The 27,318-nt window shown below is 50.9% G+C and overlaps 12 protein-coding genes across 12 annotated transcripts; 6 read left to right on the top strand and 6 right to left on the bottom strand.

Moving 5' to 3' along the window:
• Positions 1–1,177: 1,177 nt before the first annotated feature.
• On the top strand, positions 1,178–2,610 carry J4E82_009895 (uncharacterized protein; the record flags this gene model as incomplete). The annotated part of the gene is made up of 2 exons (XM_051736115.1): positions 1,178–1,404; positions 1,458–2,610. The coding sequence occupies 2 exons, from the start codon at positions 1,178–1,180 to the stop codon at positions 2,608–2,610; spliced, it is 1,380 nt and encodes a 459-aa protein (XP_051584128.1).
• Positions 2,611–3,068: 458 nt separating this feature from the next.
• J4E82_009896 (uncharacterized protein) lies at positions 3,069–6,305 on the bottom strand (the record flags this gene model as incomplete). Its single annotated transcript, XM_051736116.1, has 1 exon — positions 3,069–6,305. One exon carries the CDS (start codon positions 6,303–6,305, stop codon positions 3,069–3,071), a length of 3,237 nt encoding a protein of 1,078 aa, XP_051584129.1.
• Positions 6,306–10,089: 3,784 nt separating this feature from the next.
• J4E82_009897 (uncharacterized protein) lies at positions 10,090–10,962 on the top strand (the record flags this gene model as incomplete). Its single annotated transcript, XM_051736117.1, has 2 exons — positions 10,090–10,425; positions 10,489–10,962. The coding sequence occupies 2 exons, from the start codon at positions 10,090–10,092 to the stop codon at positions 10,960–10,962; spliced, it is 810 nt and encodes a 269-aa protein (XP_051584130.1).
• A 1,442-nt stretch (positions 10,963–12,404) lies between these two features.
• On the bottom strand, positions 12,405–13,978 carry J4E82_009898 (uncharacterized protein; the record flags this gene model as incomplete). Its single annotated transcript, XM_051736118.1, has 3 exons — positions 12,405–13,124; positions 13,176–13,419; positions 13,485–13,978. The coding sequence occupies 3 exons, from the start codon at positions 13,976–13,978 to the stop codon at positions 12,405–12,407; spliced, it is 1,458 nt and encodes a 485-aa protein (XP_051584131.1).
• An 813-nt stretch (positions 13,979–14,791) lies between these two features.
• J4E82_009899 (uncharacterized protein) lies at positions 14,792–15,535 on the bottom strand (the record flags this gene model as incomplete). Its single annotated transcript, XM_051736119.1, has 2 exons — positions 14,792–15,436; positions 15,497–15,535. 2 exons carry the CDS (start codon positions 15,533–15,535, stop codon positions 14,792–14,794), a joined length of 684 nt encoding a protein of 227 aa, XP_051584132.1.
• A 1,164-nt stretch (positions 15,536–16,699) lies between these two features.
• On the top strand, positions 16,700–16,977 carry J4E82_009900 (uncharacterized protein; the record flags this gene model as incomplete). The annotated part of the gene is made up of 2 exons (XM_051736120.1): positions 16,700–16,851; positions 16,905–16,977. 2 exons carry the CDS (start codon positions 16,700–16,702, stop codon positions 16,975–16,977), a joined length of 225 nt encoding a protein of 74 aa, XP_051584133.1.
• Positions 16,978–17,256: 279 nt separating this feature from the next.
• On the bottom strand, positions 17,257–18,939 carry J4E82_009901 (uncharacterized protein; the record flags this gene model as incomplete). The annotated part of the gene is made up of 1 exon (XM_051736121.1): positions 17,257–18,939. The coding sequence occupies one exon, from the start codon at positions 18,937–18,939 to the stop codon at positions 17,257–17,259; it is 1,683 nt and encodes a 560-aa protein (XP_051584134.1).
• Positions 18,940–19,941: 1,002 nt separating this feature from the next.
• Positions 19,942–20,340, top strand: J4E82_009902 (uncharacterized protein; the record flags this gene model as incomplete). The annotated part of the gene is made up of 1 exon (XM_051736122.1): positions 19,942–20,340. The coding sequence occupies one exon, from the start codon at positions 19,942–19,944 to the stop codon at positions 20,338–20,340; it is 399 nt and encodes a 132-aa protein (XP_051584135.1).
• Positions 20,341–20,772: 432 nt separating this feature from the next.
• On the top strand, positions 20,773–21,102 carry J4E82_009903 (uncharacterized protein; the record flags this gene model as incomplete). Its single annotated transcript, XM_051736123.1, has 1 exon — positions 20,773–21,102. The coding sequence occupies one exon, from the start codon at positions 20,773–20,775 to the stop codon at positions 21,100–21,102; it is 330 nt and encodes a 109-aa protein (XP_051584136.1).
• A 259-nt stretch (positions 21,103–21,361) lies between these two features.
• Positions 21,362–23,291, bottom strand: J4E82_009904 (uncharacterized protein; the record flags this gene model as incomplete). Its single annotated transcript, XM_051736124.1, has 4 exons — positions 21,362–22,355; positions 22,417–22,723; positions 22,772–22,900; positions 22,949–23,291. 4 exons carry the CDS (start codon positions 23,289–23,291, stop codon positions 21,362–21,364), a joined length of 1,773 nt encoding a protein of 590 aa, XP_051584137.1.
• Positions 23,292–23,915: 624 nt separating this feature from the next.
• J4E82_009905 (uncharacterized protein) lies at positions 23,916–25,045 on the bottom strand (the record flags this gene model as incomplete). Its single annotated transcript, XM_051736125.1, has 4 exons — positions 23,916–23,980; positions 24,032–24,425; positions 24,473–24,938; positions 25,005–25,045. 4 exons carry the CDS (start codon positions 25,043–25,045, stop codon positions 23,916–23,918), a joined length of 966 nt encoding a protein of 321 aa, XP_051584138.1.
• Positions 25,046–26,083: 1,038 nt separating this feature from the next.
• J4E82_009906 (uncharacterized protein) lies at positions 26,084–26,788 on the top strand (the record flags this gene model as incomplete). Its single annotated transcript, XM_051736126.1, has 2 exons — positions 26,084–26,154; positions 26,200–26,788. The coding sequence occupies 2 exons, from the start codon at positions 26,084–26,086 to the stop codon at positions 26,786–26,788; spliced, it is 660 nt and encodes a 219-aa protein (XP_051584139.1).
• Between the last annotated feature and the right edge of the window lie 530 nt (positions 26,789–27,318).

Here is a 27,318-nt window from a genome sequence, read left to right on the forward strand (position 1 = left end):
TCAATCTGCCACTTCCAAGGATGGAGGCCATCTCCGACCTAGCGCCCATCAAACAAGCTCACGATGCAGCCTCGCGGCGATGTCAACCTGGATTCTGGACCATGGTGGTCCAGGAACATGGTCCATCGGTCGCGCTACGGGTGTCAAAACGGTCAACTGGCGTTTGCACCACTGTACTAAGTTAATTACCTGCAGCATGGGCGGAAAAATACCGACGCACAGTTCGGTAACACGGTCGCGTTCATTCGTCGATAATGAAGTTTCATGTTTGTTTGGCATGAACCTGACGTCGGGGTGGAGTCTAGCTGTTTCGAAACGAATCGCCAAGGCAGGAACCGCCATCCTTTGCAAATTGCGCGTGGGCCGCTGAGCAAAACACCATCCGCTATTGATTGCGCTCATGGTTCATGGGCTTGACTGATGAGTCGAGCACCTTATCTTCTGCTTGTCCCGGTGGTTGTAAGAGTCAGGTCGCATTGTCGTCTGTGAGGCTCCGAGTGCGAATGCAAAAAGATATGGGACCCATCAATCTACTGGTACCCATCAGCTTCCTACAATTACTGTCGCAAAGCTGAAGACGATAGCGAGCCCGGGAATTCGGCTCGGCGAAAGAAGAGATGGAACATTGAAGTACAAAGGTGACGCGTTCACAATAGGTGGGATTCGGCGCAGGTTATGCGTGAGCGTCTGCTGCAACGCGACCGGTCACCGACAATCTTCCGACAGATTAAAGACGAGCTCATGGCTCCAAGGATACACTTCGATGGTTGCTCGATACGGAGTTTTGTTTGATGGGATGAAGACGTTTGGCTTGTTGACGTGCAGTGGATATTGCGTCCTAGTTTACCTGACGCTAGCTTGATCGGGGACGACTGAGGCACGGCGCAGTAACCGGGACCGTGAACATGTCAAACATGCGCCGGCGCATCGATGTGTTCAACACCTCGTTGAACACGCTTTCAACCAAAATTGGTCTGTGCTTTTTGGATGAGGAACGAGTCGAACGTGCTGATGATGCGGAGGTGTTCAGGTGGGGTAATGTACCTCGGCACAGGATGTCGCCTCCCGCCAGGTACCGTACGCCCATATACTAATCTTCATGCCAACGATCTTATGCTAGAATAATTGCTGTAATTCACCACCTTTGTACAGACTACCTGCATAGCACCGTATCGTCATGGCACCAAAAAATGAAATTCCAGCTTATGTCCTTGGTGTTGGGCTCACCAAGTTCATCAAACCCCGACAAACGCGCGCATATCCAGAGATGGGCTATGAGGCGGGAGTAAAGGCAATGTTGGATGCACAGATTAACTACGACGATGTTGAGACAGGAGTTGCCTGTTACTGTTACGGAGACACTACGAGCGGTCAAAGAATCTTTTACCAGTTCGGCATGTCGAGGTATGGCAATTAATAACGACCTTGTGAAGTATAGAGATACTGACAAACACCAGTATCCCAATTTACAACACAAACAATGCATGTGCAACTGGTTCGACCGGTCTTCATCTAGCGCGAACACTGGTCAAGAACGGGGCGATTGACTGCGCGCTCGTTATTGGATTCGAACAAATGCAGCCTGGCTCTATCAAATCAACATGGAGCGATCGCCCTTCCCCCATGGGTCTCTCGATGCGTATGATGGCCGACACCCGCGGCATAAGCAATTCTCCACCCAATGCTCAATACTTTGCCAATGCTGGTCTTGAATATATGGAGAAGCATGGAGCTGAGGCACGCGACTTTGCTGAGATTGCCAGGATTAGCCATGAACACAGCTCGAGGAATCCGTATGCGCAGTTCAGGGATGTCTACACACTTGAACAGATTGAGAAGGCGCCCATGATTCACTTCCCGTTGACTAAACTTCAATGCAGTCCGACAAGCGATGGTGCTGGCGCAGCCGTTATCGTGAGCCAAAAGTTCTTGGATGCCAGACCGCATCTCAAGAGTCAAGCTATCCTGATCGCAGGACAGTCTCTGATGACGGACTCTCCTCAGCTTTACTCTAAGTCATCGATGGATCTCGTTGGTTACGATATGACTAAGCGCGCAGCACAAGCGGCTTTGAAGGAGGCCGGTGTGAGTGCGAAAGACATCAAGGTCGCGGAACTACACGACTGCTTCTCGGCGAATGAGCTCATCTTGTTAGAGGGTCTGGGTTTCAGCGAACCTGGAAAAGCACACATGATGGTACGCAACGGCGATATCACATACGGTGGCAAAGGACCCATCGTGAACCCATCTGGCGGTCTCATCAGCAAGGGACACCCTCTCGGCGCAACTGGGTTGGCACAATGTGCAGAACTGACATGGCAGCTTCGAGGCTGGGCCAACAACAGACTCGCTGACGGAGCAGACGTGGCGCTCCAGCATAACCTGGGCCTGGGCGGAGCTGTCGTGATCAACGTATACAAACGCGCTGATGGCAAAAAGAATGCGAAGATGAGTGATGAGGAAGTCAAACAAGCGAGTCAGTTCTCCTACAACCCTGCCGTGGAGGCACGCTACGTCACCAAGGAGGAAGGCGAAAAGGTGAGAAGCAAGACTGTGGCAAATGAGTATGCGCTAGACGATACCTTAGAGAAGATTCAAAGTCGACTGTAAGCTAGTTGTATAATCGAATCAGGGGTTTGAATAACAACTCTTCAACTTGTCTTGTGTTTCTTGCATGAAAGCCTCATCTTTGCTGAATACCATGAACCTTTTCTCATATAACTGGCTTCGGCTGCTATAAACCATTCTTGCTGTGACACCACGTTTGAAGACTAATATTAGGTTTACGCCTAAGTTTAGCACTAATGGCACATGGCTAGTCCGTCGCATTACTGGACCTGGAACTTTGGATGGAGGATCCCAGCAATAGCGCCATCCACGTCTTGTTCTGTTCACCTCACAGCATACATGCAAATCACCTCTCCTTAATATTTTTTCATATCTGTTGGAGTATAGTAGTGATAGATTCATGCTACGGAGGATTCTGACTATATAGGCAGTACGCTAGTGGGTATGTAAGGTACCAATAACAACATGAGATGGCTCTTTCCTCAATATCAACATGCACTCTAGTAAACCTCAAGAACATATCTGCCCTCGTCCTTCAACTTTTCAATCTCCTTGCGTGAGTCAACCTTCTTAGCACCGACATTCTTGACCTTGTGCTCGACTTCGACAGCCTCTTGAAGCACCTCAGTGACATCAGGCACAGGCCATGTCGGTCCACAGAGGTAAAAGCTACCCTCCTTTTCGAGATAAGCCCTTCGGATGTCCGTCAATGACTCCCTCATACGGTCCTGGATGTAAATCTTCTGAGGTTGGTCACGAGAGAAGGCGCGACCAATGAGAGTAATAATGCCGGCATCTTGGTATGCCTCCCATTCCTCACCATACAAGTATTCTTCGCGCTGGTGACGGGAGCCCATGTAAAGTAGAACCTCGCCGATTTCGTGACCTTGCTGCTTCTGGTAGGCACGTTCCTGAACGAAAGCACGGAAAGGCGCAAGACCGGTACCCAGACCAGCCATGATGATGGGCGCAGTGGTCTTGGTAGGGAGCTTCATAACGGACGGCTTGACCGAAACGGTAACAGGCGAGCCAATCTTGAGGCTGTTGAGGTAGCGTGTCGCTTGACCGAAACGGTCGCGACCCTTGGGGTCGACCCAGTTGACAGTTACAATGAGCAGCGAGACGGAGTTGGGGGTTACGTGCTGTGCGGATGCGATGGAGTACTCGCGGCGCTTCATTGGGCTGACAATGCGAACAATGTCGTGGAAGCTTGGGTGTGCAGATGGGAACTCAAGCAGGATGTCAGCGTAGGTGACGGTGTCAACCTCAGCACGACGCTTGAACTCAGTAGCGCCTTCCGCACTAAGGAGCTGCAGAAGCTCGCGCTTCTCACGCTCGTCATCGGCGAACTCGGCGAGCGCTTCGTAGAAGCGCTTTGGCGGGCGACCGAAGATATCGACATTTTGTAGCAGAGATTGGTAGACAGTACGGTTGACAAGGACGTTGGGGTCTTCACGGGATGGTACCTCAACGATCTCATCAGGGTTGAGACCGTACCACTTGATGAACTCGTCGACCTGCTTCTCGTCGTTCTCTGCGTGGATACCAAGAGCCTCACCAATAGCGTAAGTAACATCAGAATCACCGAGATCAAACTCGATATGGAAGATGTTACGGTCGTAGTTCTTTGGCGTGAGACGGCGACGCTCCTTAACATGAACGATACTGGTCTTGACGCCAAGATCGGGTCGGACCTGGTTAGCGGTGCCGAAGGCTTCCTTGAAGGCGAAGCCCTTGGCTGCGATCTGCCAGTCCTTGAGCAGGGTCGGGGGCTCTGTCTCGATACGATCGAAGGGAGCGAAGCTGTTGACGTTGATGTCTGAAGGAAGGCGGATGGGCTCAACGTCCTCCTCAACGGTACCCCAAGCGGCAGGAACTTCGACCTCACGGAGAGCGCTCTCGAGCTGCTGGGTGAGTTTTTCAAAGACATCTGAGCTGCCGTTGATGGCGGCAAGCTTGCTCAAGCCAGAAGTCAGAAGGTCTTCACGAGCGACCTTTAAGAATGCCAGCTGAGTGAGGAAAGACTCTAGAGACTCGTCTTCAGCAACAGCTTCCGATAGAGTAGGATCAAGAACGAAAAGCTGAACGTCCTTGTCTACAAGAGCCTTGCGGAAGGCAGGTGACAGCTTCTTCTCAACGTCCTCGTTCTTCACACCTGGAAGCTTCACAATAATGGAGCTGTCAGGCTTGACGCTGTTCAAGATATCGAATTCCTTGAGGATAGCAATGTCACCAATGAATGCAACATCGGCTTGCTCAACAGCGTAGGGCGCCTCAATAGTGTAGTCAGCATTGCGAATGTCAGTGCGAGTGACACCGCCCTGCACGAGGTTGTCGTGGCCGCTGCGAACGAAAACGTTCTTTGAAGAGTCGCTTGAGAGGAGCTTGCCTACTACAACAGGTGCGTTGGCGGCTAATGATTCGTCAAGGTTCCAGAAGCTGTACTGCTTGACGTCGGCGGTGTTCAAGATGTCAACGTAAGAGCGAACCTCGGCTCCCTCCTTCTCGGCGTGGATCTGGCGGAAGGCATCGAGGAAGTTGCTGGGCGTCCAGACCTGCTCACGCGAGTACTTGACATCGGTGACTTCAACGTCCCTGTCGTAGGCGAACTGAACAGAAGCCAAGACATCGGAGTAGAGTCTAGAGTATTCCGCGGGGTCGAGCACAGCAGCCTCGTCCTTGACCTGACCAAGAACGGCGATGCGACGAGTGCTCTTTGGGAGCGCCTCAAGGAAAGCCTCCTCCACGAATGGGCGGTAGACACGAACGTTGACAACACCGACCTTGTCACCATCCTTAGAAAGGGCGTTGGCGACCTGAGCAGTCAACGAAGCCTCTACAGTACCAAAGACGACAAGGACGCTCTCTGCCTCTTGGTGACCGTAGTAATCGAAAAGCTTGTAGTCCTCGCCGAGCTCGTCGTTGAAGGCCTGGAGAAGGCGCAGAACGCGTCCGGCAGTGTCAGAGTGCTTCTTGTCGACCTCAGAGACGGCCTTGAGCACTGCCTCGTAGCTGTTGTGTAGCCTGGTCTGGTCAAGGGTATCGACCAGCCTGGCTGTCTCCCTTCCAACGCTAATGCCATCGTATGTGTGGATCGTGGGGAGGACACTCGATAGGAGGGTAGCGAAGAGGGACATGTGCTGAGTCTCGAAGACAGACGGGCTGCAAACGAGACCAAGACCAAGATCCTCGGCGAGTGTGAAGGAAGAAACATAGTCGGTGACTAGGCCAGCGCTGGAGTTGGCAGAGTAGTCGACAGCGGCAATGTGGGCGGTCAACGGGTTTGCGACCGAGTAGAGGGCGGACAGTTGGTCGAGCGAAGCGCGGAGGTAGTTCAAGGTTGAAGAGGAAGCGACGATGGACTGAGGGATGTGGCGCTTCTTCAAGTCAAAATCCTTCGAGAACATGTATCCCAATGCAATGGCACCAGCACCGGTCCTGGTCTCCAGAGAGGAGACGCCAGTCTGGTAACCGAGAGCATTCTTCTCGCCCTGTTCTTGCCAGTACTTGACTGCTACATCCAGATCGAAAGATTCAGCCGAGTATGCGAAGATCTTGTCGGAGAGAGCGTATGCGACTTGTTGGACGAGAGTCTGGGCGGTAAGGTAGGTTGGGCCACCGATCGATTGGTAGGAGAGATCCTGACCAAACGGCAGACTGGACGACTTCTTGATGAAGTCCTTGGGTGCGTTCTGCTCAGCACCAGGGCCAGCGGATTCTGTCTGCTGGAAATGCATCTTGAATGCAGGTATGCGCCTCAGCAACTCAGCCTTTCAGTCGAGGCAATGAGAGTCTCTCTTTGGTGTAAGAGAGAAAGTGAGAGTTACTACGACCCCACGGAGGCTTCAGCGAGGGAGTATATCCGCGTCGTGGATTTGTCGCCTCGTAGCAGCCAAAAAGTGCCGTCGTCCAGTAGCGACATCGGCAGAAGACCGACCGAGCAAGACGCAATCCATCAGACAGACCATGATTGGCTCTTTGTGCTTGCTCTAGCACGTCTTTCGGGCGATAGATTGCAAATGCGCGGAATGTCGCCTTGACGCGACGAGAATTTGGCCCTAGCGCGAATTGCGTGCTTGAGACGCCAAGATATCGGAAACGTGACTGCGGGGAAATCACGGCTCTCGGAGATCTGATCCCCAACACGTCTTGCATCCTATCGTGAATACCGCTTGGTTTTGTCTACACATGCGACGCACCATAGCACAAACATCCGGCTCATCGAAGCTTTAAACACGATCGTGAAGACTCACCGTGATATGGTTCCGACCCGCGTCATAGACCCTGATCATTGACCCCATCTATACAGCCGTCTGCGCAGCATGCGACGAACCGCGACAACAAGAACGTATCGTTGATAGATATGGCTCACTCGAGGCAGACTTGCCCATCGGGCTGTGTGTTGATGCTTATTGGGTGAGATGACCTGCGCGGAGGGCTAAGCATGCAGCCGAGCTCAGCCTTGTGTGCTGTACAACAGACATATCGATGCAGCATCCCCTTGGTAAATTCCAATCTCAGCACATCTGGGCGGCTGGCTACTCAAGAATCTTTCACCAGATAGAGTATCTTATCCTACTACCATGGAAGCCATCGGTTTGGCCGCTAGCGTTATCACACTCATTGGAGCAACAAGCCTGACAAGCTCTATGCTGACAAGGCTATGGGACTACATGGAACACCAATATACATTCTCACGGCGCTGAACGAGTTGAGAGATTTTCAAACAGCCCTTGCGCTTGTACAATCAGCTTTCGAAGAGCTGGACGGTGCCATCCCGGACGCGGTGGTAGTGGAGGTTCACAAACTCTTGTCACACGCAGCTGACCGCATAGGAGCTTTCAACGACTTCTTGAAACAAGAGGTCTTACGAGAATACGACCCTGAAGCAAGTAGCATGATGCCAAAGATAAGGAAACGAGCAAAATTCAAAGAGATCATTGGCCAAGCGCAGTGTCAGATAGCCACACTTCAGCAGGAGCTCCTTTCAATCAAAATGAGCCCCTCGTTGGCGCTAGGCGTGGCAAATCTGTGAGTTTATTGTTGCAAAGAAGAAACAGTCAAAAATATGCGCAAAAACTGGACCCGATTGATAGTAATAGGATCATTGGCCGAGTTAAGCTGACTCATAGCTAGTCGCGCCACGCCCAGCTTCACAAACAAGAAGCATGAGCTCCCCACAATCTCTTCAGTGGGAGATTCGAATCATCAAATAAAACTCAGCACTGCTCAGAAGGCTAGCGAACGAAAATGTGTCTGTCAATGTCACCGTCCCTTTCAGGTGACAACGCCCAATCGAATGCGAGAGATGATGGGCGATGCAACTCTTAGCCTCACCTCTATTCCGTTCTTATGGAGGCGGCGTTGCGACTATGGCCTCTGTACTCATATCTGCCGTGGAAATGGAGATATTTCCTTCCGATTTCTCCTCCCAACCTGGCTTGCCTTTTTGGGGATTGAATGGATTACCTCATGGCGACCAGTGATCGGAGCCAGTGGCACCTGGAGCCTCCGCTTTCCCCGTAGGTTTCATGACGCTTCGTTGGTCTTCCTGCGATTGCACTGTACTTTACTTCACGGCTCTGTTGAGGAGTTCATCCAATGGATGGATATGAATCATGTGCGACCATTCGATATTGTGGAGGGGCATAGATCCTTTGCGCTGTTTGTTGTAAGTATGCGTTTCACCAAAGCGCGACATGTGTTGACAAACAACCACAGTTCGTTCTGAATAGTGGTCGGAAGGACATTTGCACTATGCTGTTACGTCGTGGCCTGGACATACATGTACCTGTCGAGGCCGGACTGTGAGTTAGTTCCTGCAAGACACTGATCGTATTCAATTGCTTACATGGGTAGTACTATTGCAGAAATCTTCTGGTACGAGCACCTCACTAAACCGTATCCGGACCTTTTAAGTGCAGTTCCAGAACTACTGGATGCGCGCGACGGCCTTGAACTCAGCGCCGTGACCAAACTAGTCTTGAATGGTTCTACCGAAAGCCTAAGTCAGGACCTGAAACTCGATCCCCGAGCTATTTTGCTTCGAGACTCATATGGAATGCTACCTCTTCATTGGGCGGCGCGTTGCAACAACGTTGAGGCTATACAGATGTTACTAGAGGCTGGTGCTGATATAGAAGCTGTTTGCAAGCGCGATATGACGGCCTTAACCCACGCCGCATCAGCGGGCTCCATCGCCGGCTGTAAAAAGCTTTTGCAGGCAGGCGCTGATACAAACGCGACTGATTATGCTGGAAAAACTGCCGTCTTTAAGCTGTCGGGTAGAGATGGAGTATTGGAGATGGTCACAGTGCTTCTGAGTGCAGGAGCCAACGTCAATATCTGCTCGCACGCGTCAGTCTCGCCTCTAATTAGAGCAGCTCTCTACGAAACCTCTGATGTATGTGAGAGATTGCTGGTATCCGGAGCAGATCCCGACATCTGCACTCGCATCGGACAATCCGCTGTATTCGGTGCTGTGTGTGTTAACAACCATGCTGCTCTTCGAGCGCTCGTCAAGCGCTCGTCAAGCACAAAGCATCACTCAATCTAATAGATTACTCTGGCAACTCTTTACTCCACCACGCGGCGTGGTTCGCGGATATCAAGACGATGCAGACCCTGCAGAAAGCTCACATAAGAGATCTACCAAAAGACTTTGAGGCAGTTACCGGGTATTGGCGATGCTTTTGCTACCGCAACGAAACTATGCATGAGCGGCCAGAGTCCGACGAAGATGAGACGAAGGCCTTCTTGGCGTTACTCTGTAGTGTTATCCCACCATATCTTACGCCTCTTTTGGGGGATCTGCAACTATGGATGCCGGGCTCGTTTCCTGGCGATCTCGATCAGGACTTCACAAGTTTGTAGTAAGAGGCTTCGTGTCCAGCGGTCTATCGTGCAGCCATGCATCACAGCGAACGTAGCTATGCTACGTTCCAATCTGTAATGATCGAACTGAATCGACAAAGCATATGCGACATCGAGATAAGCATTCCAAGCATTACCGATCCACATCGATGCGAACTACCGAATCTGGTGGAGACAGCAGCCGATCGTGATCTTCGCACCGCCTACGATCTCCATGGGGCATTGTGGAGTCTCATAGACCCTTTGTTACATATATTCAGCAAATGAGCAGAGGCTTTCAGTAGTGCGATGATGTCAGATGTCCACGCGGATGAGAGGTTCCGAGTGGGTAAGTCACGATGTTCGCGATCAGCACACAGAGCGCGCAACCGCGTCGCGCTTATCGTCATACCTCTGTAATAGCGGAATTTCGCGAACTTCAGTCTATCAAATGTGCGATTGTATCACAGCAATGATGTAGCTGGGTTTAGATGCATGAAACAGTTATTTGACTGCTTGTCGCACCTTTCCAGCACTTTACATCCTGGTTTACCCCAGAAACACAATTCGTCCCCTAGCAAGGAAGCCGTACGCGTCTCTATCCTGTCAAGATCTATCAAATCAGACTTTCACCCGGAGACCCCTTTCGACCAAAAAAACTTCCCGAATATGGCGTTAGACGTCCGTCACCAATCCGAAAAACTTGACAAAACACTCCAACAAACCCCCGGCATCCAGATTTTCCTCCAGCCCATCGCACCTCCAGCTGCTCTAGGTCTCGCTGGTTTCGCAGGTTCAACATGGATAACCTCATCCTACATCGCCAACTGGTGGGGCGGACCTGAATCACCGACTATTTTCTTCCCATTCGTAGGTCTATTTGGCGGACTGGCGCAATTCATCGCGGGGCTGTATGGGTTCAAAGCAAGAGATACATTGGTGACGGTGATCAACACCATGTGGGGAAGTTTCTGGATTAGTATAGGGATTCTATATGCTTTTGTCGTAAGTGTTACCGGTGCTGAGTAAGATGTGAATTACAAGAAGAGAGCTGACGACAAACGATAGGCGGCTGGTGCTCTGGAAGCACACGAAGTGCATACGCATTTTCCTGAACTTGCGTCTTGGTTCGTGATACTCTGTGTTTTCACATGGTCGGGTGCGCTCGCTGCTACAGCAAGAGATGTTGTTCTTAGCGTTTGTCTCTTCTCTCTGGCCATCGGAAGTACAATCGCTTGCTGCATGTTCGCATACAACGGTCGCCCTTCTTCGGCAGCAGATACGAGTGCATCGGGCGACAGTCTTACTGGCGGAGTAACTATGGGCATGAAAGCTGCCAGCTACTTCTGGATGTTGAGCGCGCTTTGTGCCTGGTGGAGAGTGACGGTATATCTTGTTGAGGAGGCATATGGTCCCGATCACACAATCACCAAGTTCTTCCCTATTGGCAGGACACCTATGGAGAGGAAGGCGCCTTTGGTTATTCCCGGGCTGGGTGAGCCAGGTGTTAAGAGGGGTGTTCCGAAGCCACTGCCAGTGTAATGCAATTCGAAAGGATTGTGAGATGTATTGAAAGAGTGCCGTTCGTTGGCGCAATTGTATATTCGGAATTCTGGATACCCATGGATTTTCTGTAACCGTACTTCTACGATTCATAGAACCAGGAAATTATATAAGGCATTACGATTACTTTCACAACATCATCTAGCTACAAACATTTAAGGCAGACACCCAACCCCCAAAACATATTTGTTCCAAGCAGAATCGTGTTCATTATCTATGTGCCTACTCGACCTGACGAACCGCTACTTGAAACGCCAAATGCGCCCACGTTAACTCGACCACGTCATCCCGCTCTTCTTCTTCTCTCAGACTCCCTTCGCCGATATTCGATGCCACGCCTAGCTACGATGGTATCATACTCATGCTTTAGCAACCTCTTCTTGTACCTAGTTACCAGTTTTCGTCCAAGAGACTCCTCATAGGCCTCCCTAATCGTGTAAAGCTCTATCTCGCCTTCTATAAGCCTCAGTTCATCAGTGGTCGGTATGCCAGATGGTCGAGGAGGAGGCGAGGACCATATAATGCTCTGTTTAAAAACATCATGGACGGAATCGCGATTAGACTCTTTTTGATGTGGTCGATGCTGTGATGCATAAGTCTCAGATAAGCTGCATGAAGATGCATCAGGTGAAGACTGCATCCAATCTTGCCATGTCGGAGAGCAGGCTTGAGGTGTCGGTGGCAGAAAAATTTGAGGTACTGAGGGTGGAGGAGTATGGGGTAATGATGATGGGTGTGGTTCCTTTGCTAGCGGTGGTCTTTCTCGGGAATATGGCGGTGACAGGCCTGGAAGACATCCCATTGAGCCTAAAGATAGACATCTTTGTCTTCGTGGCGACTTCGTACGCTTTTTACGACTTGCTTCTCCTGCATTGTGCTCAGCGAGAAGCTTCCTGATCTCTGCTTCGCGCACGGATGCGATTAATGGAAATTCTGGTGACCTGCGGTGAGCTCTCCGAGAATATGGGCTTTCCAGCATGGCCTGTAAGATCTCTTCCGATGTTCTTAGCTCTATTTTTGCTGAAGGATATCTATCGGTTGTCTTTAGAATCATGTGGTGCTTGATAAAACCATATTTAGGCTGGCGACGGTGCGTACCAAGAACATCTGGTGTTAAGAATTATGGTAGCTGGTGGGGCTCAAGATAGTCCTCTAGTCCTGAGAGGACAAAAGAAGCTGGTGTCTGAGTATGTTGGACAAAGACGACAATGCCATAACAAAGAGGCTACATTTAGCGGAAGTCTTGAGAAAGAAGCAGCTGAAGGCGGACATGCATCGATTGGGAGTCCGGCGAACAACCATAGGCGGCGATTTGAGGAATCCCGTGTCGGAGCAACGCGCCATGATCTTACCCCGAGCATGCAAATCGCAGAGATGGAGGCTGGGTCGGCACATCCATTTGATGAAGATGCAGACTGACATTAGATCGCGCTGATTACCGAACCAAGCCCGCCAATCTTGCCTGCCCATCTTGTCATCATTTCTACCGCGTCTTTTCTGAGCTCCAAAGTCGGGGCAGAGAAAGCGACTGCCATAACCGGCGCGATACTACGCAACATGTCGAAGCCCGGAGTTTGCGCCCGTTCGATCTCCATTGCAGCCTCTAGGATAGATGTAGCCGCTTTGGTGGCTTCGTCGTAATAATGCGCAGTCGTGTTTTCATAATGCTCCAGCGGCGCGGTTGATTCAGTGTGCATCTTGTACATGAGCATGTTGACGACGAGGCGGTCGGCGATGTAATTCGATGCAATCAGTGCTACGAAAGCATTAGACGACTTTGAAGTAGATGATCCTGGACTGGTTGTTTTCGACGTACCCTTCTCCATGGGTGCAGGTGTTCCACGTGGGCTTCCGGAGATGCTGGCTAGGTGAGGATATGCTAAAGCCCATTGGTCGAGGTCTCTCAAAAGCTTGCATGCCATTTGTTTGGCAGGGCGGACGTCAACATGTGACGGTATAGGGGTTGAGAAAAGCACACGCATTGAGCCGGGTATCTCGAAAGTGGCCATACAAGGAGGAATCTGAAGCTCGATATCTGCAAGACTTTGGTGCGCATCTCGTGGCTTGTCAATGAAAGGTAGTGTCATCCAATCTGGCGAGGAGTAGACCGACGTCCTGTTGAAGACTACACATTTATGCGCCTGATCTCGTTAGCGTAAAGGAAATCATCATACTGATTCTTGCAAGCTCACATCAGAGCTGCGCACGCCCTTGAACAGTGGCCAGATGACACCTGACCCACAGTTGCTCGGCCCGCGCATATTCATTATCTGGGCCGCAGCCGCGATATGAGTCATGGCGCCAGATGCAGTCGCGCCTACATATAGTTCGTACAAGGACATGATGAGAGGTACCAAAACCTCTTCTTCGTCAGGAATAGCGTCCTTCTTCAGTCTTGCTATAGATGTTCTCTGGGCGCTCAGAGCTACAGTATACCTAGAACACGCGCGTACAAAATCAGTATGTGTCTCACATGAAATTCATACAAGGATAGCTCTTACCACCTCCAGGAGTCAACGAGAATGCTCGGATCGTGATGATGTTTTCCGAAGTATGCCATTGAGACTGCCCGGAGAGACAACCGGACCGCAGGCTTTCTGGCGTTGGTGTGAATCTGGTGTATATGGCCGAGCCATTGGATTTCAGGCGCGTACTGACTTCCACCCTTGTTCATCTCAACGTAGTGAGAAAGGAAAGCGGTATCTAGAGCTTCCGGCAAAACTCTTGAGGGCTGATTCATTATGGGAGGCCTGTACTGGTAGCGGATGGCTACTATGGCTTGCTCCACTCTATCAGTATCCCTGGTTGCGGAAGGTGGTGTTGAGTTTGACGACGGTGATGAGGGCTGGCTTGACTTGATTGCGACTTTGCCTTGAGGAAGGATAGGACGCGGGGCTGCTGATGGCTGATCATCCTCGTTCCCACGAATCACCATTGTAGCTCTTGCCGTCTCTTTCTTCTTTCTTCCTCTTGGCTTGGTTACCCGCTCTGTCATGTCGATAACAATGGAGCCCTGAAGGGCCCCAGAGCACGTGAGGCCCAAACGACGACATTGGTTGCATGTCTCTGGTGTTTCGTCGCACTGCGGGACGGATAAGTGCTCAACTTGATGAGTTGTTGAAGGAACACACCTTGACGCGTCTAGATCGGCATTGAGCACAAGCTCTACTTCGTTGGGACTTCGGTGGCATGTCGTCTATATAAGCCCGGGTCGTACAACACGGGAAGTGAAAGAGGGAATTTGAGCGACGTAAACGAGGGAGGGATACAGGGGTAGTCAGTGGTGCAGCACGATAGTGCGGCGCGGTCTCCTTTGTCCATTTTGATTGGTGCTAAGTCATGTTTCGGAGGTACCTTTAGGAAGGCGGGGAAAGCCGTGAGGTAGCCGCGACCCTTCCATAGCGAGTCTAGCACGTGCTGGAAAGGGTCCAAGGTGCATTGGAGCGGCAGAAGATCGCCCTTGTTCTTGTCACGGAATATGGAAATTATCTCCGATCACAGCCTTGCTTTGCTTTGCTTTTGTGCGCATCATCGTGTGATATGAGGATTAAGCCGGAGCAAGTGTATGTAAAAAGTAAACAGTATGACGACACGATGATGAGTTGTTTGTTTTAACTGCACCTTGATTCGTACTAGGAGAATCTGACGCTCTCGCAAAGTCTGTCTGCCGTGATAACGCAGCCATGAGCAACGCGCGAACCTTGAGAGGAGGTTTAATTTCAGACAAATGCCACTCGGCCACTAAAAGAAAATTGTGAAAAGGGTATCGTGTATGGGCAACCTCGTGCCCCATAATCAGTCCGAACTCTTACTCCTTGCCCAACGCAACGATGTCCTTCATTTCTACAACCCAGACACCGTCCTCCTTCTTCCCATCGATACACTGCACTCCGGCATTGACGGCAGCCCTCGCAATCGTACTGGCGTCTTGCGCCCACCAGTCCGTCATCTTAGGTGTCAAGCCCTTCAAGCCCCTTGCAAGACCCCTCAGCGCAGCCTCAGCTGGTCGTGATTCGCTCCTATCTCCAACGATCAGACCTGGGCGCACTATGACCGTGTGCTTGAACCCCAGACCCTTCACAGCTTCCTCCAATTCGCCCTTCATCTTGGGGTAAGCAAAGTATGAGGTGTGGCTTGCGCCGTTGGACGAGATGAGAACGTATGTCTCCACACCAGCTTCTTTGGCGGATTTGGCAAGGTCAAGGTTCAGATCGTGGTCAATCTTGCGCTGGGCTTCGACGCTGCCGACTTGTGCACGTGTCGTACCCAGACCGCTGAAGAAGACCCTAGGTTTCTGCGAAGACGGGAACTGGCTAGGCCATTGTGAGGAGTCGGTCGCGATGATGGGCTGAAGCTTGGTGGAACCTGCGGGGTTTGGGAGGTCGCGGCGCGCATACGCGTGTACGGCGGAGAAGGCGGGATGTGCGAGAAGTTGGGAGAGGATGTTTGCGCCCTAGATGTCCTTGTGAGCATTTCGTGCTGTGTTAGGTCGTTGGGAGAGCGCTGGACGTACGACTAGGCCTGTGCTACCTGCTAGTACTGCGGCTGTCATTTTGTCTGCTGTATTTCTGAATTGCTTAGTAGATGGTGAGTGGATGAGTCTTTCAGTGTGAGTTGCGTGAGTCTGGTCTTATTAGTTGTGATCTACGGGCAATGATCGCACGTAAAGTTTAGTTGCGGCCGTATGCGTATAATTTTGTCCGGGACTCTGATGAGCGATAGCAACGATAAGCCGAGGTGCGTCATCAGAACAGCACTGTGGCGCGTTCGAGAAGCATCACCCAACTGATGGGATTTCACATGTTGAGCGTCTGGTATCGCAGTATGAAAAGTCTTAGGACAGTGTGGTTCGCAAATGTGAAGGAGGTATCGGGACATGTTGGTATGCAGGAACGCAGGCTAGGAGGTGCACAGTGGACCTGGTACCAACACCAGCGCGCGCGCGCGCGCGAGGGAGAGAGGTACATTAACACACTAAATACACGAGTACGATTTCTTCTATTGTTCGGCAATAAGCCGGGTGCGGATCATCTCTTTTTGCAAAGACCTCGACCTCGCGTCAACTTGTCACACCATCGTGGTATCACCTCTGCGCTGTAGCTGCCCTGAGTCATGCCGTCAGCGGCTGCCGACCCTGAAGAATCCGCCAAACATCACACCACTCTCTCACGACCATCAACACAGCCAACTCCTCAGCCAGTCCAGAACCAATAGCAGGTCCCGGAAACAAGCGACTGTTTTCTACAGTGCTTATTTTCGTTTCCAAAAGCGGTTCTTTCAGTCTTGCCTGCATCTTGGTCATCGTTGTTTTCCATGTTCCTGACTTGCCCGGTCTGGTCTGTCAGGCCAGCCGTTCGGGTTGCGGCGTAAGGCTGTGAGGATGATGCGGAGGATGCACATCTCACGCGATGTTCTGGTGGTGCGATCGCGGGTTCTGTGATGAAGCATAGTGTCTGTAAGTTAGTAATGTAGGTTTGATAAATAGAATGTGTTCTTCATGTTGTAGTAGCCATCCAACATTCAGTTCATCACAACAACAGCAACCAACAATACACTCCACACATCTTCACATCGAACCAAAAGCATAGAGATCCATCTTCTCTACTCAATCAATCACACAACAAGAGCATTCTCGATCTGAGCTCATCCTAGCGATACCAATACACCCATCCCAATACTCCAAACCAACCAACACTTCAACCAAACCACCACAACAATGCCTTCAATAACTCAGGCCCGTCTCATGTGGCGCAGCGTCGCCCGCGGCATGGTAGAGCCCCACCCCTTCGCTCGCAACCCCATCACCATGACCCCTCACGCTTGGCGCGCGGCCGACCTTTCCAAGAAAGTCGTAAAGACGAGCACTGTGTAAGTCTCCTCATCTACCTTTCCCTCTCGAATTTCTACTAATTATTATACAGCTTCTTCCCTTTCTATGCAGGTATCCTTGGATGGCCAGTTGCCGCCGCCTGGTGGTTCAACGGAAACATGTGACTCTTCCTAATGGAAGTGCCGAAGCAGGAGAAGAGGAAGGGGCCGAGCAGTAAGGAAGTCGAGGATCTGATATTGAATATGCGGTGGGATGATTGAAAGTTTACCTGCATCGGCATCAGGCTCGGAGTTTGTGGCGTTATAAGCATAGCATTTTCTTTTGTCAAATACCAATCTTATTATGTTCAAACATGCTATATCACACTTTCGTGAATCATTGATTGGTCGCTTTCGTTCATGCACCAAGATACTGGAAATGCCCACTCGTAAACGCTGTACATCCTATAAATCCAACACAATTCTACCCACACCCCGGCTAACACAAGTCAGCATACTACCCGCTTTCTCCTCGTCCAATAATCCGGTTCCCTGGTGTTCCACTCTGCCACCGCAAACGTCTACCCTACATGTCCCACAATTGCCCACCTCACACGAGCTATCGATGTCCATACCCACAGCCTTGAGTGCGTCAAGCAGCGACTCCGTAGCCCCTACCTCCACGGTTTTCCCACTCTGTTTGAGCTCTGCTGTGAATGGATCACCCGACGTAGCTACGGTAAAGGCTTCGATGTGCACAGACGACTCTGGGATACCGTAGGATTTCGCGGTCGCAATAACAGCATCCGAGAGGCGTGTGGGACCGCAAGTGTAAATGTGTGTCTGATGATCGGCCTTTGCGAGTATAGCAGAGATATCTAGACGTTGACCTTTAGATTTGTTGTAGATTGTTGCTTTGGATCCGAGAGCAGCGATCTTGGAGGGGAAGGGCACTTCTTCTGCGACAGCGTAGTGGAGGTGGAAGTCTTGTTTCGATTCCTGAAGGTATGGGAATGCCACCATGAAAGCTGTAATGCCGATACCGCCTGCGATGATGATGTGCTGGTCTGCGTCTTTGGCGAGAGGGAAGCTTGCTCTGATGCGACTGGCCGTAAGTACATCTCCAACCTTGGTCTGCTCGTGGAGGTACTTGGAGCCACCTCGGCTGGTTGGATCTAAAGCAACGCCAATCTCAAAGCGCTTTGAGTTCCCTCCAGTGACGGAATAAGCACGTATTAGATTTCCTCCAAGCTTCAGGATCACATGGCTTCCGGGCTCAACAGGCGGTGGCGCTAGGATATCTTCGATGGAGTCGAAGACAAAGGCTGTGACACTATTCGTCTCCCTCCGCTTCTCGATCAGACGGTATTCTTGCCAAGCATCCATCTTCTCTTCATCGCTACCGAACAACCTGCTGCTATGATCCTCGACGACACCCTGGTCTAGGCGTTTTTGAAATTTGCCCTTGATCTCCCAGCCGAGTTGCGGAAGAGAAACAATCTCCTTCATCATCTCTACGTTATTGGTCTCGTTAAACAGGTAGTACATTACCCTAGCAACCGTCCACTCCGGGTTTGGTCGCTCAAGCAAGGTGATCATATCGCCAGCGGTGACGGTACCTGGTTTGATAATGCGATACAACCAGCCCGTACGTAGCAGCGTCTGCGCACGTTTTGCCATATCTTTGACCTCGAAACGATGGTTGAGCTTGTAGCAAGGCGCTCGTGGCTCGCTGACTTCGACAATGATCCCGCCAATGGCCAACCGATCCCCAATGCACAGGTTCATCTCGCTGACTTCTCTGTTGGATAAGTTTTCGCCAAAAGCACCAGGCTTGAAGTGGTGCTCTGAGGCTGGTAATTGTTTCTTCCATTCATCATAATGTGCCGTGCAGTAGTGAAGAAGCGCCTTGTCTGGGCCGCCATGCAAATGGAACGAATGCTCATCGCTAGGGATACCTGTCTCGCTGATTTCGACAGGACCAGTCAATGGAGCCTTGTGGATAGCCGTCTCAATCTTTCCGTTTCCAAGTGCCTTCTTGACCTTGCCAGACCGCAGTTGGATGAGCGGGAAAGGAGCGAATGGTGGTGGGTTCTTCAAGGTATTGGGGTCTGGTGGTGACGGTGGAATCCATGTTGAGATAGCCATGGTTCAACTTCGAGTATAGTGTATATGGGAGGTTTCGAGATAGATTCAGGTGTCGGATATTAGAGCTTTAGGCCGTATGAGGATTTCCTTCTATGAAATATGACAGATAGCGCCCCGTGCGTATATTGTGATGAAAGATGGTAACAATAGCGGCCTTAGGCACAGGCTCACGGTAGGATGAAAGGCGTATGCACACTTTACGTTGCTTTCATGTCATCCGAGCTAAGCTTGTCCAGGACTCATGCAAGAAAGACCCTTTCGTAGGTTGCGGATTTTACGAGAACAGATCTAGACCTCTCACAACCTATGCTCGATGCAGCAGGCGCATATATGGAAAATGACTATGAGCTAGGAGTTGGCAAGTCTGGAGGAGACCTAGATGCAAAACTTGGTAAGCCGACGGTACGCCCTATATGTAAGAGAACACCGAAAACACCGTGACAATTGCTACCTGGGAAGCCACAGTTTATGACTCAACTAGTGCTGCCGGTACAATCGTGTACCTTCTGAAATGAGAATAGTCAACGAATGGGGTTTATCACATGGTGTTTGACTGGATGATTGCCTATTCACCACGGAAGCTTAATTCAGATAAGACTGTGGACTCCAGATGTGGGAAGAATGGCGGGAATCGGAGATGGGCGCGGCTCCCCGATCCGAACACGTGCGTCAAGCCACCTCAAAGCAACACATCAACGCGTTTAAGAAATATGACGCGTCAGTTGAGGGAAAGTGAAGAGTAAGAGCACTCGACAAGGACAGTGCGGATGTTGGTGGTGCTGTGTATCACGTGAACAGTGGCCTCGGCTGCACCTGGTCGAATTGACGTCAGACTGAGGATCCGTTGACAAGCTTCGAGCTACCACATCAACTCGTCACCGCGATTCCAAAACACGTCAATTGCTGCTCTCCCCGCAATTACTCAACCTCCAACCTTTTTGCATCACGACTCAGCTTTTCGGCGTTCCCAAAATCCACAGCCTATTCCCCACTACCATCACCATGTTCCGCATCCAGCCCGCACGCGCAGTACAACGCGCAACCTTTGCCCGCCCTGCCGTCATCCGCCCTCGTTTCTTCAGCACAATACCAGCACGCTTCGCTCAAAAAGATGCACAAGACAAAGATTCGCTGAAGCCTCGATCGACCGAATACGCAAAGTCTGGCTCTGACGACGGCGCTGCACACTCAGACGCTGCCTTCAACCCCAACAAGACAAGCCCAGAGGAGGCAGAGGCAACAGCTGAGCGCGAGGCTGGTGGCTCTCAGAACAGCTTGAACGTTAGCCCCGGAAACAAGGATGTCAGCGAACCTAACAGCCCCGATGTTGGTGGAAATGGAGGAGCGCCAGACAAGAAGAGCAGTGGCGGAGGCAGCGCGCCCAAGAACAGCACAGGATAGATGTATACATCTCAGGAGGAGGATCCTCCGTAATGAGTGCATATCACAGGCAGTAGTAGAAGAGAGCCGTTGAAGGTAATCAGGGCGCATATGGAGCATCACATCACAGCATGATTGCATTAGGAACAGCTTCTCCAGGCTGACAACTGTATATACCAAACCAATTGGAAAATCTCAATTTCGAAGCGACAAATGACGCGTTATCTGCAGCTTCACCGCATTAGGCATTTGCGTGGAGCAACCTCTGTCTTGAACCCATGCAATGACGTCACAGCATATGACGATGCAGGTGCCCACCAGAACACGGCAACGAGATCCGTCTTTGCGCAACAAAACATCTTCACTTCTCTTCCACCTTACCACCAATCCTCACTTTTTCTCAAACTCAACTACAAACCTCACAATATTTTCCTCCGCCTCAAATACTTCACAATGGCACCACGCACTCTCCTCACAGCAACCCGCTCTCTGCGCGCTCCCATCCCAAGCACGCGCGTCGCCTTCACCGCTCGCCGCACATTCCTCAGCAGTCCCACCCTACGCATCAAAGAGGACGCAGACCGAAGCCCTGAACAGGTCGAGGCCGCAAAGCAAGAACAGCTCAGGGAGCAAGAAAAGGGCGAGGGCAGATGGCGCGAGGACCTTGCCAGTCATGGCGAGAGCAACATTGCTGCGGACAAGCAACAAGTCAACGATCACGACGCGCATATGAAGGAGTTGCAGAAGGAGGGTAAGGAGAAGGGTGAGAAGGGTCAGATGTAAAACCTTTTCAAGAAAGGATGATCGGGGATAATTTTACGACTCGTATAGGTATATAAGCTATTGATGAGATGGTCGGAAGATCTTCTGGAGTATGCGAAGTTGTTTGTTGTATATATCATGTCAGATTCAAGCGCCTAATGGATGAAATGAGATGAACTGCAAGAGTTGAGCAAGAGCAGTACTAGCATGTTGAACGCTGCTACCGCACCATCATCATCATCGGCCCGAAAGCTGTCTTCTTCAACTAACAACAATGTCATCAAAAGTTCACCACGCTAGCCTCCAATACCCCCTCATCTGCAATCAACCTCTTCAACACATCCTCTCCAACGGGCTTATCCACACCCAGAATCATCAGCGCTTCTTTACTCCCCTCTCCTTCACCGTTTTGCTCATTCATTCTTTCCTCTACCTCCTCATCCAGCGGCGCGACATTCATAAACTTGATATTAACACCTGCTTTACCCAGAAGGTTGCCTACATATCCGATCTTACCTACCGAGTCGAAGTTTCGGCATATGAGTAGTGTTCCACGAGGTACGAATTCGCCTTTGAACTTGTCAAGGCGAGAGATGAAGGGTTTGTTTCCAGAGACGAATCCTTGGATGATCTGGTCATCATTGTCGTTTGTGCCTTGTTGAAGGCTGCGTGCAGCGGATGGCGAAACATTCCTCGAGCGGGGTTGTTGACTCACAGAGCGAGACGCGCGGGCACGTAGGGTGATGAAGGAAGAGTAGGGCTTGTCTTCTACGTTTTCGCGCGAACGTTGTTCGTTGATGAGAATACCGCGTTCTTTGGCAAGTAGCTCGGCGTTGACAATGTTGATGTTCAGACCATCGCTTGAGGTAATAGGGGTAAGGAGGCCTTTTACTAAGGCGGCGAAGAGGGGCTTTGTTGTGTTGATTGTGGCAAGCTTGCCTTCATAGATGAGGTCAAATGTTGTGCGGAAGGAACCTGTCTTCGCCGAGGAGTAGTGCTGGGTATAGAGGCTACCCATCTTTTCGACTAGGCTGATGAAAGGTTGAAGGGTTCGGTATTCGTCAGGTAGGACGATTGGTGCGTTGACAGCTGAGCGTGGTAGCTCACCGCTGAGGATGGAGACGACTTGCTCACAGACATCGATCGAGACGTTTTCTTGAGCTTCTTTGGTGGATGCACCAAGATGCGGTGTTGCTACCACCTTTGGATGGGCAATCAAACGTGTAGCTGACGAATTTTGCTCTGGTGGTTCCGAGGTGAACACGTCAATCCCTCTGAACGTAGGTGTACGAAGTCAGTGTATGTATTGCATGAAGTTTGTACAGAGACACTTACGCTCCGGCGATGACGCCAGCGTCCAAAGCTTCAACCAAGGCATCTTCGTCGATCATACCACCTCGCGCTACGTTAAGAATTCTGGCAGTTGGCTTCATCGTCTCTAGTTCTGCTTTACTGATCATGCCTTTGGTTGACGCAATCAGAGGAGTGTGGAGTGTCAGAAAGTCAGCTTCTTCCAAAATCTCAGCGAGACTTGGACGGAGTGTGACCGAGGCTGCTGCTGCTAGGTTTGGGTTTGCATAAGGATCGTACGCAATGAGACGCATGCCTAGGCCATTCGCGATGCGAGCGACCGTGAGTCCAACTGAAAACCCATTAGTCAGATACTTACGAAGTAATGAATTGAACTGACCCTTTCCCAGACCGACAATAGCGAGAGTCTTTCCTTTCGCCTCTACACCAACTAGTCGGCTTCGTTCCCACTTCCCAGCCTTGATACTTTGTGAAGCATCTCCAACGTTGCGAGCTACAGCCATCAATACTATATCACGTTAGCTGATATAATATTGGCGTAGCTTGGAATACCCACGCGCGATAGTGTGTTCCGCCGCGGCATTGATGTTCCCAGAAGGTGAGTTCACTACAATGATACCATGTGAAGTGGCGCTTTGGACATCGACGTTGTCAACACCCACACCGGCACGTGCGACAACTTTCATCTTCTTCGCAGCTTCTAAAAGCTCTGCTGTTACTTTCGTCTCAGAACGCACGATGAGAGCATCATATTCGCCGATGATCTTCTTGAGCTCTTCTGGGGTCAGTCCCTTCTTTTCATCCACGTCAAATTGGTCTTTCAATAATGCTAAGCCATCTGGCGACACTTTCTCGGGTATCAAGATCTTTCGCTTCGTTGTATGCATGAGGATAGCCATGTCGAAGAGCGGCTGCGCTTGTTCTCAAAAACTAGCTAGAATAGAGTGACGAGGCCCACAAAGGGTCTTAGTGAAGGCAAGTAATAGTATTCGATTACTGTAGTTTTAATGTAATACTGCAAGGCAATGCTCTATACTTCTATGAGAAGACAGTATGAGACACAGATGCCAGATCACACAGGAGGAATACACTCCATTTTGTACATCGAAGAGGACACTTGCGCCGCTATCGGTCTTCTGCAGTAGCTTGCGTCAGATAATCTCTTTGTGGTAGCCTTACCTGTTGGCTGTATTTACCCCGCACTCCTTTACCCCACGGGGTGAACGCCGCTGCTGCAGGGTCAATCTCGGGAACTTCTGACTGAAGCCCTTGGAAGCTTGAAATCGGCGATGAAATTGAGCTGGAGAAAGGCAAAAGATCGAAAAGATGGTCATGTAACTCCGTATGTATTGTGTTATCCAATTGTGGTTGGAGCACCGCAAACATTCGCGTCCGTCATCGTACCACGCTGTGCGTAAGTCGCGCAGTGTGGGTAGCTACGTATGGTGTGATCTGCAACGATTGGAGGCTGAACTACTGCTGAGTGGGATATGCACATCACGCGGGTAGTCGGCGCCGCGCATTTACCAATTACTACGTGTCTTGAGCTTCTCGTTCTGCACCACCTCGATCCAGTAGTTATCGGGATCTATGCACATTGTCAGTTGCCATTTTGTACGACGAGTAGATAACAACTTACCTAGGACAAACGCAATGTTCTTCATGCGACCATCAGTGAGCCTCTTCTTCCAGTTGACCTTCTTCTCTTCGAAACGAGCACAAGCGGCGTCCAGGTCATCGACAGCAATGCAGATGTGACCGAATCCTTGCGGCTCATCGTTGCCGTTATGGTACTTGAAGTCGGCATCCTTCTCAGTGCCATAGTTCCATGTAAGTTCGAGTAAGCCTTCGCTGTCCGACACAGGGTTGACGCCATTCGCAGTCGTCTCTGGCGCATCGGCACCGTATCCCAAGAAGTATAGATTGAAGCCAGCGTTTGGGCTCTCTGAAGTGCGCTTGAGCTTCATTCCCATAACGTCTTGATAGAAGCTGAGCGACGCATCCTTATCCTTGACACGGATCATTGTGTGGTTCTGTGGTTATCAGCATGACACAATATAGCCACCGGGGCAAGACTTACCATGCGGTATGAGCCAGTATCCGTGTCCTTGACGTTCTCCGTCTCCTCCAATGGCTTCTGGCCAATCACCTCAACCCAGTAGCCATCAGGGTCGAGCACGAACGCAATGTGGCGCATGCGACCGTCTGTGAGCTTCTTTTGAAACTTGTATCCGGCATCTTCCAGCCTCTGGCATGCTGCCTGTAGATTGTCCACCGAGATGCAGAGGTGGCCGAAGCCCTTGTGAGGCTCTGTGTTGCCATTGCTGATCTTGTAATTTGGGTCGTCTTCGGTGCTGTAGTTGTGCGTCAATTCCACAATGCCCTCGCGATCGGTCCAGTGATTGCCGTGTGAGACGGCCTTAGTGCTGTCGTATGCGAGGAAGTAAAGGTCGAACTTGGCGTCAGGGTTCTTGATCTGGTTGATCTGCTTCATGCCCAGAAACTCATAGAACTGGACTGATCGCTTGGGATCCTTGATCCGGATCCTGGTAATCATGAGTTGCTAGCCAATGACATAGGGAGGGTGCAGGCAATGCCATGCGGGTACTCACATGGAGTGGTTAAGCTTGTACTTGGACGGATCGGTCGCCATGGTTGCTAGTGTTCGAATGAGGAAACTAGGTGTGTTGTTTGACTTGAGTGATCGAAATACAGATGATACAGCTACTCGTGAGGTTCTTATTACTGCTGAGCGTTGAAATAGCATCAGTCGGGCGTTTGTTCTAGTAATCACAGCGCAACTGAGGGGAAAGAGTTTCTGAAGACCAATGACGTCTGCGATCCAATGAGGAGCTGCCAGTTGCCCCTCGTCCGGCATTTACTCGGACATTGGCCCGGTGGGGAATATGATCGCATCTCGTGTGGCCATGAACGACAGTTCACCTTTCAGGTGTGATTCAACCTTTGTCGCGCGCATCCTCTTCAGGGCGGCGGAACGGTCAGGCGTGTGCTAGGTACCAAGGGCTTCGCTATCTTTTAGTTTACACCTTCCTACAAAATTAGCGCTCTGGACGTTTTTGCTATGGCTCTTAGCAAGATGCTTGTGGAAATTGAACCGTACATATTTCCAGAGTCGATTCCCAGTATTAGGCACAACTTAGAATATACAAGCTTTTTAGTGCAAGATTATCAATATCCCCATGTCGCGTGGAATCTATGGCTGGGCGCGAGAGCACGTGCGACGGAAAACAAGGCTCCGGCTTCTGCCCAGGTGGTCATAGCTCTCCCTCTTCGTGAACTTCGTCGTTGAACATCGTCATGCTCAGGAAACTGACACGCGCAACTTCTCTCCTGTGACGTTATTAGTCTTTCCTCGTGCCCTGACGCGTTCCTTACCGTTGCGACGCGTCCCCCTACCTTGGATCCGCCTTTAGTCCCCAGGAAGGCGCAGATCGGTGACCTAGCAGCAGCACGACAGCACGAAAGTAGTTGCGCCAACCATACACCAGGTACGTGGGCACTCTTCCACCTCACCACCATCCATTCATATCGCTCCCAACTGCCGTCACGCGTTAAGCTCGTGTATTGTTACGTATCACGCAAGGACTTGCACACACACATTCCATTTTGCCTTCCTCGCTTTGAACACCCGCTATTATCTTTCCTAATCATGTCGTCAGTACATCTTCCGATGATCAACATCGCCAAAGTGAGCGACTGGCTCACTAACAACACAAACAAATATGTCTGGCCCCAGCTATTGTAAGTCACATGTACCATGTAGTGTTACCCTACTGACATCAATAGCTTGATGTCCCCAAATGGCACACTATTAGCGTACTCGAAGCCAGTGCAGACTAAGGAGCTGCGCGACCAGGCTGCGCTCATATCTATGACTTGGAAAGACCACTGTCAAGGGCGTCAGAAGCCTTCAGTCCGCAACGGAACTACTCAGGATCATTCGCTGAAACCTGCACTGAAGACACTCACTATCGAAACCCCAGACTGCAACATCATAGTACGCCTACTGCAACCAGAACTATTGCTCGTCCTTATCGGCCGGATCGCTCCCAGTAGGAAGCAAGCCTTCAAGATTTCGGCTGAAGGTCAAGGAGACCCACGATACCCAGAGTCTGACGTTCCTAACTCACGCCCTGGCTCAAGTTCTCAGCTACTGCCTGGTGATGCTGCTACTGGTAATTTTGGTGCTGAAGACCGTTTGACGGCTAAAAACAAGGCGCCTTCTCTGCTTAGCAACATGAGTCAACGCGATAAAGACATCAAGGGTGGTGCACTCCATGTTCAGCGTAAACAGCTGGACGCCCTAGCCGAATACGCCTTGAAGGATTTCGCAGCCACCGGGTTTGTGATGCCTGCGGACGCAGATCTACAGTAGGACGAGGATCTAATGTTAGCCGTACGTGCGTTGTAGTCTCAAAGTACTTCGCAAAAACGTCGGCTGACTGTTGCAGATCCGGGCGTCGACTTCTCAGACAATGCTACCAGAACTTCTACAGAAGTACGCCAGGTACTCTTCAATGTTGGCAATGGTGATTCGACTCTGCTCGCTGGGACCCTTGCGCCGTTACACGAAGACAATGGAGAGCCCGAGCAGCCCAGAATCGCTGCTCCGACTGGTCCAAGGAATATGAATGACGGCTCACACGATGCTGACTACAAAGATTTTGCGCGCAATGAGGTCGATCCGGGGTCGAATATAGCTTCATACGACGCCCAAATCTCGAGTAATTACCAGGAGAGTCAGCCACTGCCGCAATTTAGCCCAACACGCTCACAAATCCCGACACCCACTGTGCAGAGGGGGTCAGTTCGTGTTCGATGTTGTCTTAAATCGCAACCAGCCCCATTCACTGTGAAGAGGCTGGCCTTCGGACAGTTCCGACCGCAAGATCCGCGTAGGGCAGA

This window comes from Alternaria postmessia, assembly GCF_024291825.1.
Source record: "Alternaria postmessia strain BMP 2775 chromosome Unknown scaffold_104, whole genome shotgun sequence".
Lineage (NCBI taxonomy): Eukaryota > Fungi > Ascomycota > Dothideomycetes > Pleosporales > Pleosporaceae > Alternaria > Alternaria postmessia.